General features: G+C 43.6%; 1 protein-coding gene across 5 annotated transcripts in view; it reads right to left on the minus strand.

Annotated features, from left to right (window-relative positions):
- The window catches only part of rpgrip1l (RPGRIP1 like), a 303409-nt gene that overhangs the window by 104362 nt on the left and 185600 nt on the right, over positions 1-13447 (minus strand). For all 5 annotated transcript variants that reach the window (XR_005461803.1, XM_038806727.1, XM_038806728.1 and 2 more), the window contains exons 20-22: positions 10254-10355; positions 2991-3123; positions 1173-1252 (exon numbers count right to left, since the gene is read on the minus strand). Coding sequence is in view for 4 of the 5 variants with exons in the window: in XM_038806727.1 (XP_038662655.1) it covers positions 1173-1252; positions 2991-3123; positions 10254-10355 (315 nt within the window). In the remaining variant the exon portion in view is untranslated. The remainder of the gene's footprint in view (positions 1-1172; positions 1253-2990; positions 3124-10253; positions 10356-13447) is intronic.

A 13447-nucleotide genomic window follows, 5' to 3' on the forward strand; every position in this document is an offset into this window, starting at 1 on the left:
CTGGTCACATAATGAGATGTTAGACGTACTTTACTTAAGGACTGGATGGGGATTGAAAGCCAAATCAGGAATGGTTATTGACGAAAGTAGCTGGTTATATTACTAATGCTAGAAATGCAGGACTTGCAAGAGTCTAGAACATCATTGAAAAGGAATGGTTCAAATGACCTTCTGCACTTAGCCTTGATAAATGAATCAATCAGCTGTTTTCAATACAGACAACAAGCTTAGGTAGAGATACATTCTGTAACTGATAGCTCAATAAGCCATTAATGTATACAGAGAGCATCAGAGGTCATTTGTTGCAAGACCTTTTCAGCGATACTTCTTCAATTCGGCTATGAAATGCACCACTTTCCCCAGTAAAATGTGCCTTTTAGCTTTCAGCCAGTGCCGACCATCATTAACTGTCAAATGCAGGAATGTTGAGAGAACCATACCCATAATCAACTCAACTTCCAATATAAGAAAATATAGTAGGAAGTGCTTACTTTACAAAATAAAAATGCATTTAAATTTCTAATCCTAATTTTCTTTGAAAAATGAAACCTTTAATTTTGTTACTCCTCCAAAATAAGTCTGCACATCTTTGTAGCAGCAAACCTACTTCACACAAACAACAACAGAATTTGAACTAAAAATAAATCAGACTTTGTAATGTTGATAATCATGATTGGCAACTGACAGCCATCAATCATTCTGTTACTCTTAATCCAACTTCTTAATTCAACGCGACTCTGATTAATCAAGTCTAGAAATGTCACTGCAAAGCTGAAGGTACGACTGTACGCCAAGATAGGACTCTCCTTTTATTTTGAAAGCAGATGCCAATTGTTAAAATAAAGGAGGATGCCAACAATAGGTGCACATTCATTCAAAATGAAAAACTACTTTCCTTGCGCTTTTCAGTTGAATTTATTTTTCTGATTTTGTGTGCCTTGCATTTTGTTGTCATTATTTTTCCTTCCACCTGCCATTTTGTGTCAATCACTTTTATTCCTTTTCTACTATTTGTTTCCCTTGACCAGCAATTAAGACGTCAAAAGGGTCAGTTACTTGATGACTAATAATCAGTACTGTATATTTCTCCTAAACATTATATCACCTTGCATTAAAATTGTTTTCTATAGCTTCCAGAATCAAATTTCAAACCTCAAAATGAGTAGACAAACCTGCTTTATACGTGTTGACAGTCGGCCTGGTACAATACAGTCATCGCTGTCTGTTATTGATTCCTCAGGATCATCGTCAACTAAGAAAGAAAGAAATTCACTGCTAAAAACAATAGACTGATGGCCTTTCAGACATTTATAATAGGAACAGATGGCTACACAATATTGCGATAAAAACATAATCAACCAGTTAAATAACTTCATAAAAAGTTATGACTGACATAAACGACTTATTTTATGACAATATTTAAAGAACAAGCAAAAAACATGGATGATAGTTACGTATCTCAGTAAATCACAATAGATTTACAAACAATTTTTAGGTTTTGCATGCCTGCCCCAAAAATGCTTTAAACGTTAAGAGCTGCATTAGACGCCGGCTTTCATTGCAACCTACGATACAATTGATTGCACAGAGGCAAAAACTACAATAACCAATCAAAATGGGCGAAACCATCCAAAGTTAGCGACTTAAATCGCTTCTGCTGGATGGTTCCCAGTCAAGTGCAATGGTCCAGAGGAAGTTAGCACCTCTGAACAATTGTCGGATAAACCACAAAAAATTATAATTGTAACGTGGTTACAAACATGCAAAAGCAAACTAAAAAGCTGTTTCTATGTCTTATATGTGGACATTTATTATAATAAAAAATTCTGTAATTCAACAAATATTCCAAGCCTTACCTTATTTTGTCATTTTTAATGGGAGCACCCGTCCTCTCCCACAGCCACCCACATTCTCATCCACAGCCACCCTCACACACCCTTAATCTCACCCCCTCACACCATCACCCCCTTACCCTCTCTAGTGTTACACTGAATTAATACTTTTTAGAGGCTTTTTTGCAGTGAGAAAAGCATGCTGTATTCGTTTACCTTATATCAAAGTTTTCTTTGGGCAAAAAAATCCTTATTTTTCCTGTTCAACCACCTATAGCTTAAGCTATTTTTCATATTTTCCCCATCAGAAATCCTCTTTTTTTGCAGTTTTGAATTTGAACCTTGGCTTTCACCTTTCCATATCAAAATTTGTACAATTAATTATTTTTTAATTTTATCATTGACACTACTGGTTTCAGATTAGTATGTAAATGTAGTGCTGCTCTAAACACATAATATGTATTGATACAAGCAACAAAAAATATTCACTAGATAAGAAATAATCAGGAAAAGTAGATTCTTCACCTTGATGAACTAGCTTCTTCCAGGTATCCTGTGGATTCTCTCTTATTATGTACTCTGTTTCATCAGTTTACTCACCCATGGGAAAGTTCCACGTAAGTGCTCCAAGATCCAAAAAGCAAAAGTTGTCAATCTCCAGATTACCTATCTGTACTATTGAACCACGGTCTAATAATAATCAGAAATCTATTTCCTTCCAGCCCAATGGCACAGTATCATTGTGACCGTTGAAATGTTTGAGCATCTCACCTCATATTTATCTTATCAAAATCCTCAAACTTGGCAAGTTGCAAGTTCTTTATTTCTAGTTTTTCACCTCTTTTATGCATATGTTAACTCACCGCCAGCTACATATGTTAGCAGTCTGCTCCACAAATCCACAACTCTGGAGGAAGATCAATTTATTATTAATCTGCGACTTGCATGTGGATTGATGATTTATACCCCATGCCTTCTACTTGGTGTTAGTAGCCCAAACCCACATAACTTATAACAAAAAGACTGATCTACTGATTCCAAAGGCTTGGAGTATATATGCTACAAAGGAATTCCTTTATATATACTCCATTACAATGCACAACATTGTGACAATTTTATGGAATCTTGCCAATAAGATTAATAAATTAAGTTACTAACCTTGGCCAGGCTCTGTTTCATCTAGTTTTTCAGTTATTCCTGAAATATCTGAAGTCAGTTCTGCTGAAAATGCCGAGCTGTCCTCTTCACTTTCTGAAGTCTGTCCAATTTCCAACTCTGTGTCTGTGACAACCTGAGTATTTAAAACATGGTATTTAAGGAAGTTGCATTGTTTTTTTTTACAAGAAAATGATCTTGTCACGATAGAGTGCTAAGCTGTTTAGAATGGAGTTTAGGAGTTGAGGTAAGTGTGGGAGATTCAGAGAATAAATCTTAATCTCTTGCCTTCTTAAAATCTACATAGAACATAGAAAAATACAGCACAGAACAGGCCCTTCGGCCCATGATGTTGTGCCGAACTTTTGTCCCAGATTAAGAACAAATTAAACTGCTGGTAGTTCCTTGGTAAGATCGACTGTTTAGTCGGGTTAATTTGAAGGGTAGATATTTAAGTATCTATCAGGCCTAATAAACTGAAAATCTAATTAAATAAAACAAGGATGCAGGGATGTGATGTGTTGTAACTGCAGCATGTGAGAACTGGTGGACCCTAGTGTGGTTCATAGTGACCACATCGTAGAAAGTGTTGGTTGCGCTGAGGATCCGGGTTCGAATCCCGGCCCTGGTTCATTGTCTGTGTGGAGTTTTGCACATTCACCCCCACAACTCAAAGATGTGCAGGTTAGGTGGATTGACCACGCTAAATTGTCCCTTAATTGTATAAAAAAAAAAAATTGGGTACTCTTAAATTTGTTTAAAAAAAAGAAAGTGTTTGTTGCTTGAGGAACTTCGGCTCAGAGTTAATGAGCTAGAGTCTGAGCTGCAAATATTGCTACACATCAGGGAATGGGGCGAGTTACCTAGATGCTGTGTTTCAGGAGGCAGTCACACCGCTTTGATTAACTACCTTGAATTTGGCCAGTGGTCAAGGACAGGAGGGTGTGACTATGAGTGAGCAGGCAGAGCGATTCAAGAGACAGCACTGCAGGAGCCGCGACTCCTGTCTTTGTCCAACAAGTTTGAGATTCTTGGTCCCCGTCTGGTCGAGAGGGGGGACTGTAGGAGGATAAACAAACAGAAAAGGAGGTGGTGTAGCTTTGTTAGTAAAGGAAGGGATCAATGCTCTAGTGAGAAATGATATTGGCACTGGAGATCAAGACATGGTATCAATCTGGGTAGAAATAGGAAAGACAGTAATCTATAGGTCCCCTTCATAGTAGTTTCACTCCTACTGTAGGACACAGATAAACTGGGGCCGGTTTAGCCCAATTGGCTGGACAGCTGGTTTGTGATGCAGAGCAAGGCGTGAGTTCATTTCTGTATTGGCTGAGGTTAATCATGAAGGCCCGCCTTCTCAACCTTGCCCCTCGTTTGTTGTGTGGTGATTTTCAGGTTGCATCACCACCACTCAGCTCTCAAAGGGGAAAACAGCTTATGATCATCTGGGAAAATGGGGACTTTACTTTACTTACAGTATAAATCAGGAAATATTGTGGCACATAAGATAGGCATGACAATAATCATGGGTGATTTTAATATACATACAGTCTGGATTAATCAAACTGACAAGCCTTAAGGGAGAGTTCATAGAGTGTATTAGAGATTGTTTCTTGGACCAATATACTGTTGAACCAACCAAGAAGCAGACCGTTTTGGATTTATTATTGTTTAATGAGATGGGATTAAGTAATGATCTTGTAGTAAAGCATCCTCAAGGGAAGAGTGAACATTGCATGCTTGAATTTAAAATTCAGTTTTGAGGGCAATAAACTGGAGTTCAACACTCGTGTTCTGGTGTTAAACCATTACATAGGTATGAGGACAGATTTAGCCCTAGTGGACTGGGTGGAAAGATTAAAAGGTCGATGAGAAGTGGCAGTTGTTCAAGGAGATATTCAACTCCTCCCAACTAAAAGATTATAAGAGGGGGAAAATGCATCTGTAGCTAAGCAAGGAGGCCAAGGATAACATGAAGGCTAAACTAAGGAATACCATATTGTAAAGTTCAATGGCAGGCTGCAGGATTGGGAAACTTAATTTTTAAAAAAAATTAGAATACCCAATTTTATTTTCCAATTAGGGGGCAATTTAGCATGACCAATTGACCTACCCTGCATATCTTTTTGGGTTCTGGGGGTGAGACCCATGCAGGCACGGGGAGAATGTGCAAACTCCACATGGACAGAGACGAGGGGCCAGGATCGAACCTGGGTCCTCGGTGCCGTGAAGGATTCGAAACATTTTAAAGATAAACAAAGGATTACTAAAAAAATAATAAAAAGAGAAAAGGTAAATTATGAAAGCAATTTAACTCAATAAATAAAAACTAATTGAAAACTATTCGACATATATATATATATATATATGAGAATAGCTAAAGTAAACATTGGTCCCTTACAGGACGAGAAAGGGGAGTTAATAATGAGGAACACCGAAATGGCAAAAACACAATCAGTATTTTACCTCCGTTTTCACGGTGAAGGACATCTATCGCCGTCCCAATAGTAATGGGTAATGCAGAATTGTTGAAGAGGAGGAACTTAAAATAAACACCATCGTTGGCGAAGAAGTACTGAGGAAACTAATGGGACTAAAAGGCAGACAAGTCCCAGGGCCAGATTGCCTACATCCTCGGGTCTTAAACGAAGTGGCATAAGAGGTAGTAGAGGCATTGGTTATTAAACTCCAAAATTCCCTGGATTCTGGAAAGGTTCTCGGAGATTGGGAAAAGGATAAACAGACGAATGTAATGCCTTGTTCCAAAAGGGAGAAAGGCAGAAAGAAGGAAACTATAGACCAGTTACTTTAACACTGATCATTAGGAAATTGTTAGAATCCACTCTTAGGGAAGTAGTAACAGGACATTTGGAAAATCAACACGTCAGCATGCCTTATGCAGGGTAAATCGTGTTTGATTTACACCCCCCCCCCCCCCCCCCCCCCCGCGAGGGGCGCCGAAGTTCAGCTTGCCCGGGGCGCCGGCAACCCTAGGGCCGGCGCTGTAGACAACAGCACTCCGTTCACAGGTGAGGAGTTTGCGAGGTTTATGAAGATGAACGTAATACGCCAGATTCGCACCGCTGCATACCACCCGGCTTACAATGGGTTGGCGGAGCGCGCAGTGCAGACATTCAAACGAGGCCTAAAGAAGCAGTCTTCGGGGTCTATGGACACGGGACTGGCTCGTTTTTTTGTTTTCATACAGGACCACTCCACATGCGGTTACTGGGGTAGCTCCCGCGGAACTCCTAATGGGCCGGAGACTTCGCACCCGCCTTAGCATGGTTTTCCCGGCCATTGGCGCAAAAGTACGCCGCACTCGAGAACGGCAGGGACATGGTTTTTCTCGGCATCGGCCGATTCGGCAGTTTGCTCCCGGTGATCCAGTGTTCGTTTGAAACTTTGCTGGTGGTGCCCAGTGGGTCCCTGGCGTTATCTTTCACCTAACGGGCCTTATCTCTTGCCAGGTGCAAGCCCAGGGTCGTCTCCAGAGCAAGCATGTAGACCACGTTCGGTCCAGAAGACCATCTCTTCCAAAGATTCCCCGCCCCCAGAGTTCATTTCTACAGCCAAAGAGACCAGACACAGTGGAGAGTATTCCTCACAATCTTCCTCTGATGCTGCACTCAAAGCCTGCGCAGGTCGTTGCAGAACCGCGTGGAGATAAGAGACGCCGAGATGACGGAGGCAGCAGACTCCGAGTCCGAGATGGAGACACAGGACGCCTCAGAGGGGGAGTCCTTAGGCTCACGGGCCGTGGATGTACAACAGTCACGTCGTTCATCACGGAAGCGCCGTTCTCCGTCTCGTTACACGCCGTCCGATCCAGCGCCTCATGCAAATGGTGTCCTGCCTGCAGCAAAACAAGTCCGATGCCCTCCTTCGCCAGGGTCTTCGGTGGATGCCTTGGACTTTGGCGGGAGGGATGTTATAACCTGCCTGCTTACCACTGGCTGGGGACAAAGGCAATCCCACAATCCTTTGGGAGTATGAGCTTCCCCAATGAGGGGGGCGGAAAAATCATTAGCAGATTCCCTACATAAATAAAGCTGGCCAGTTTGGAGCCAGCTAGAGAGGAGTGAGCAGCAAGGGAGTTGCTGCTGCTGTTGTATATATATGTTATTGTAAATAAATGTTATTTCTCTATCCTTCAACTCCTGGTGGCCCTCACAAAATTGATGAAGCAGCTGAAGATGGTTGGGCCTTGGACACTACCCTGAGGAAATCCTGCAGTCCCGGGCCTGAGATGATTGACCTCCAACAGTCACCACCATTTTCCATTGTACTTGGGCTCCAATCAGTGAGAATTATCCCCTGATTTCCATCGTCTCCAGTTTTGCTCGGGCTCCTTGATGCCATACTCTGTCAAATGCTGCCTTGGTGTCAAGGGCAGTCACTCTCACCTCAATCTGCAGTTCAGCTCTTTTGCCATTATAATCAAGGCTGTCATAAGGTCAGGAGCTGAGTGATCTAGGAGGAACCCAATTTAGCATCAGTGATTAGGTATTCCTGCTGTCAAAATCTCACCCGTGTCATTCAGCTCCACACACCCCCAAATGGCAGCTCTCACCCATTCGCACTCCTCCTCGTCTGCTAGCAACCCATGTCTAATCTCCAATGTGGGCGCTGCCTGCCCCCCCCCCCCCCCCCCCCCCCCCCCGGTCTGCTTGCAAGTCCACCTAGTGCGACATATGGTCATAATCGGCAAATACCCCGAGTCAATCACCCCCGCTAGCAGAGTTTTATCCATCACAAAGTAATTAATCCATGAGTACACCCTGCGCACATGAGAAAAGTATAAAAGTTTCTTCACCCACGGCCTCCCAAACCTCCATAGATCCACTCCCCCATGTGCTCCATGAACCCCTTTAGCTCCTTCGCCACTGCCGACGCCCTCTCCGATCGCAGACCCGACAGGTCCAATCCCGGCTCGATAACCGTATTAAAATCCCCCCCCATAATCAACCGGTGCGAGTCCAGGTCCTGGATGTTCCCCAACATCCATCTCATGAATTCCAAATCGTCACAATTTCAGACATACACGTTCACCAGGACCACTGGCACCCCCTCCAATTTCCCACTCACCATCACGAACCTTACCCACTTATTTATCAGCACCACCACCCTCCATGTCTTCATATCCAACCCTGTGTGAAAAACCTATCCTACCCACCCCTTCCGCAGCCTAGTCTGGTCCTCAATCTTCAAATGCTGTAGAAATGTATCATGTAGAAATGCCACATCAGCCTTCAAGCTCCTCAGGTGTGTGAACACGCGCGGCTGCTTGACCGGCCCAGTCAGCCCTTTCACGTTCCATGTGACCAGCCTGGTTGGGGGCACCCTGCACACCTCCCCTGCCGATGAACCATAATCCTTCTTGCATCAGGTCCCGGCTCACGTCCCGCAACCCGCCAGGCTTGCCCTCGGGTGTCCACTGTCACCAATTCCCTCCTTACTGCATATCAACCCGCCCCACCTGCATCAGCAATCCACCCCCTAAAAAAACACCAATCCCGTCCCCATCTAAAACTCTAACCACCTGATCACCCCCCCACTGCACTCCCGTGAACGAGCTTGCCCAGCTAGCCTGGCTGCCCCCTCCTATGGCGCCAAAGCATTCTGCCCCCTACTGATTCCTCTCTTTCCCCCCCCCCCCCCCCCCCCCACACACACATTTCCATGGTGAAACAACAATAACAATGAAAGGAAGAAAATAAGGTTCACTCACCCTCCACCGTCTTCTGGCCTCTCACCAAAGATCCCGATAAAAAAGCTAAACAGCCCCTGATAGAAGAGAGGTTCTCCCCTTACCATCACCCAAAAAAAGAGCAGAAAGCAATACAACAAAAAGAGGGGTGCAAGAATCAAGACCACCTCACACTCCAAAGTTTATTGTCCTCCCTCTCCTGCCAGTTCATTGTCTCTCAAAAACTCTGTTGCCTCCTCCTGTGTTCCAAAATAATACTTGTGGCCATTGTGGGTCACCCAAAGGCGGGCCGGGTACAGGATCCCGAACTTCACCCCTTCTTAAAGAAGGCAGCCTTGGCCCAGTTGAATCCAGCTCTCCTCTTTGCAGGTTCCGCGCCCAGATTCAGATATCCCCGGAGCTCGTTAGCTTCCCAGGTACATCTCCTCGTTTGTTTGGTCTATCCCAAGATCTTCTGTTTATCCAAAAACCGGTGTAACCTCATCATTATAGCCCTTGGCGGCTCGTTCGCCTACGGCTTCCACATCAGCGCTTATACGCCCGATTGACATCCAGGGGCCGGTCGAAGGCCCCCTCCTCCATTAGCTCCTCCAACATCTTGGCCACGTAAAAACCTGCGTCCGCTCCTTCGATGCCCTCCAGAATCCCCACTATCCCCAAATTGTGCCTCCGAGAGCAGTTCTCCAGATCCTCCACTTTCTCCTTGAGCCGCTTCTGGGTCTCCCTCAACATCCCAATTTTGGGTGCCAACAAGGTAAGCTGCTCTTCATGATCACCCGCTCCCTACTTTTGGACCGCCAGGCTCCGAGTCTCCAGCCTCAGCTCCACACGGTCGATCTCCGCTTTCAGCGGGTCTACCACCTTCGGCAGGTCCTCCTGAGCCTCCCTCTTCTGTTGGCTGAACGTTACGTTCAGAAAGTCCACCAACTGTTCCGTCGACCATCGGGTTGGTAGGGCCTGACCCTTATTCTCTGCCACCTTTGCCTGAGTCACACAAAGTGTTCCTTGCTTTTGCAGCTCCTTCCTTCTAGACCCACTTCTGGTCCGCAGATCCATCCACTGACCTCACCAGTTGAATATAAATTTCCTCCATCACCTCTGCACCATTTTTCTCTAAAACATCCACCCGGCAGCCGGGGAAAAGGACCGAAAAAACTGCCTCGAGCGGGAGCTGCCAAATGTGCAACCACTCACCTCATGGCCGCCACCACAAGTCCCTTTAAGTATATATTTTAAAGTAATTTTTTGTAAAGCTTTTCAGCATTCTTCTTTTGAGATTGCCCACAGCAGAATAAAAAAACTGGCATGAAACAGTACCGAAAAATATTTCTTCTCTTACTGTTGCATTCATTACACAAGATGGTTGGCAGAGTCTATCACTACCATCCATCAGGCAAATGAAATAATGTTGGTCAGGTGAAGAAGGAGCTAGTTCACATACGCTACAAAATTAAAGTGACACAAATGATTTTACTCCACTGATGTCATGCTATACATTGAGATGAAAGCATGTACAGACCATCACCCAGTTATAATAACATTTATTTCTCACATACCTGATTAATTGGTTCAGGCTCTGTTGCAGCAAGTTTTACGTCATTTGACTCGGCTACAACATCAGGTGCATGAACTTCAAATCTTTTTGTTACTCTAGTTGTCTTCAAATCAACAAAACATAAATAAGTTCAGTACAAAACCAAAAATGACAACATAATTAAATTCACATCAATTTTTGTCATTTTAGTATTTTATTCAGCCTCAATGGAAAATATCAATGTGAGGCAGTAAAGTTCTAATGAATAAAACAATTCCAATCCTAGAAATTTGAAATAAATGAAAAAAACTGGTGTGCACAGCAAGTCCCTTAGCACCAAAAGAGTTTGGATAGCATGTATGAAAAATAAAACATGGGGAAAGTTTTTTGTCCCATCTCATCCTTGAGTACTGCAACTCACCCTCCTAGCACAAAACTTTTCTCAAATTCCCTGAACGTCTTTGATTCAACTCCTTTACCTTTACTTCAAGAATATATTGCCCTTTCAGGAGCTGATATAGCTGGTTTGTGATGCAGAGCGGTGCCAACAGTCTGGGTTCAACTGCCATACCGGCTGAGGTTATTAATGAAACACTGTCTTCTCAAACCTTGCCTCTCACCTGATGTGTGGTGATCCTCAGGTTAAATCACCACCAGTCAGCTCTCCGCCACAAAGGGGAATGCAGCCTATGGTCACTAGGACTATGGTGACCTTACTTTACATTTGCCTTTGAGGAAATAGTTTAAGATCTGTTGAAATTAGCTTTTCAATGGGGCTAGCCCACCATTAAAGTGAGATTCAGGGTTCACCTTATCCTGACAAGTTTTAAGCTTTTTTAAAAAATCTGTTGTTTTGGCTCATAATTTTTACATGGGATAATTCTTGCGGTTTTTCAGTCCAAGCTTTTCAATATATTTGTGTTCCTTGTGAATTAGCCAGCAGGAATTTCACGCAGTAGTCTAAGGGAGACCACAGGGTTAGATCTGAGCTGGATTGAATTTCTGGCAGAAAGGCCAGTGTGGAATGGGGTAAGAAAGGTGAGATGAGCAGTAACCTTTCCCCACTACCATCAATTTGCGGCACAAGTTATTTTAACTTGAGTAGCAAGTAGTGCAGATCATGTATCACCTAATATATTGCTTCAGGGAGTGGTTGCTTCTGCCCCCACCAGTCTCTGGTCTGACTGGTTCCGGCTATTTTCTACTGATAAGGGCCATTGCCTAGGGTTGTGTATGGAGGCCATTGGTTCACCAAGCGGAAGAATAAATTGTACCCCAATGTTGCTCAAAACTTTTCACTGTACCTCGGTACACGTAACAATCAATCTAAATCACATCAAATCAAAACAGATGAGGTATGGGAATACTGATGATACTCCCCTGAAAACGCCCTCCGTCTCCTCTATTCCAAGGAAATGTATACACAGGAGTACTAACAAACATGAGCGAACTACAAATGGAAAGGAGATTAAAACCCCCGCCCCTCACATCATGAACAGTCAGCATGTGATTGTGCACACATGTTAATGACTGGTGGAAGTTAAAGTTCCTTTTGATACGTTTACAACCTGTGACATATAAGTTCACAAACTGTGAACAGTCAGGACTGCCTGAGAAGAAATGCGGGATTCACCGTCTGGGGTCTGGGTAGGTGATAGAGTCTCTGAATTAAAAAGTAAATAACTGAGGCAAAACTCATGAATAATAGCGATCATTTTGTGGAGGATGTGAATCTGTTGGGAGTTAGGCACAGGACTGGGCAGCACCCATTCTTTGACCCTCTTTCAATAAATCTCTGACATGTGGCACCCTATTTCCAATCTTTTTTACATGTCAGAGAACTATAGATGTCCATTATGGACCAGGTGAGGACTTCATGGCCACACTAGGATCTGCAGTTAATAGAGTCGATACAATCAATTCCATTGCATGATGAGCTGATCATGCTTTGAGACATGAGTGGCCAATCCAGCTGCTTCAGTAGCGGACTCAAAATTATTCTTGCCCATTTGGCCCCAGAACAATAAAGAATAATTCATGAAGATTCGTCTCCTTCTGAGGCTGGGGTTTTCTGGCCCAACCCACTGTTGGGATCTTCCTGTCCTGCTGAAATCAATGGAATTCGAGCTGGCTTACTGTATCTGCAAATCATGGCCGATTGCGGCCTGTGTATCACATATTGAAAGGATTTTTGCTGTCTGTTCTTGTTTATTCCCTGTTTATTTCCTTATTTCCCCTTTGTTTTATTTTGCCGTTACATCTTTGATCTATGGATGATTTATCGACACGTGTCTTTAAGGCAGCACTGCACCTTCAGTTCAAGCAGAAGGACAGTAAGAAGTCTTAAAACACCAGGTTAAAGTCCAACATGTTTGTTTCATACACTAGCTTTTGGAGCACCGCTCTTTCCTCAGGTGAAGGAAGCAGAAGCAGAAGGAAGCAATGGCCTGTACCTTTAATTCAAGCTGAAAATTCCGGAAAACTGTGCTGCTTTGGACTGTTGGTTATAGACTGGCCAGTGTCAGTGCTGACTCGGTTTGACTGATTTGGCTGGTGGCCAATGAATGGGCCCAAAAGGATGTGGTCTGCCCGGTAACAGGTGGTGATTGGGTATTATCCCACTGGAATGTTTTCAGAGTCACGAGGTTCCAGTTCAGTTTCACGCTTGATTATGCAGCATGGATGAAGGGATCTAACTAACTCTCTCCAAAACAATCTGACTAATCCTCTTCGGAAGGCTACTGTGGGGGCTGACTCTCTCTCCAGCAAGTCAGGGTACCGTCCTCTTGAGACTTAGAGACCTGAAATGAAATTACGAACTGAAAGCAAGGTTTGGTGTGAAATAGTGTCTACACAGAAAGATATGGGCCTGAATGTGAACCTCGAACTGAAGTTTGATAACAAATACAATGTCTCTCCAAAAAGCTTGCTGCCTGTCAGTACTGCATTTTCTAACCTGCGGGACCCTGAATAAATGACCCTGCAAGGAAGACCATGACCAGCTGTAAACCAGAGACCCTTACCAACCAGCGTGCGTTGAGTAAACTGCTAAAGAACCACCATTTGAAGCAAAGACTCTTATCATTTGACTGTAATCCTTATTATTTTTACCCCTTTCCACCCCTCTGTGTTCGCCTGTTTTGTGTGTGTGGGTAGAGGGTGGGACTGTTAAAGGGGGTAGTAGGTATTAGTTTGTTGTTATCTGGTTGTATTTAT

This window comes from Scyliorhinus canicula, chromosome 9 (genome assembly GCF_902713615.1).
Source record: "Scyliorhinus canicula chromosome 9, sScyCan1.1, whole genome shotgun sequence".
NCBI lineage: Eukaryota > Metazoa > Chordata > Chondrichthyes > Carcharhiniformes > Scyliorhinidae > Scyliorhinus > Scyliorhinus canicula.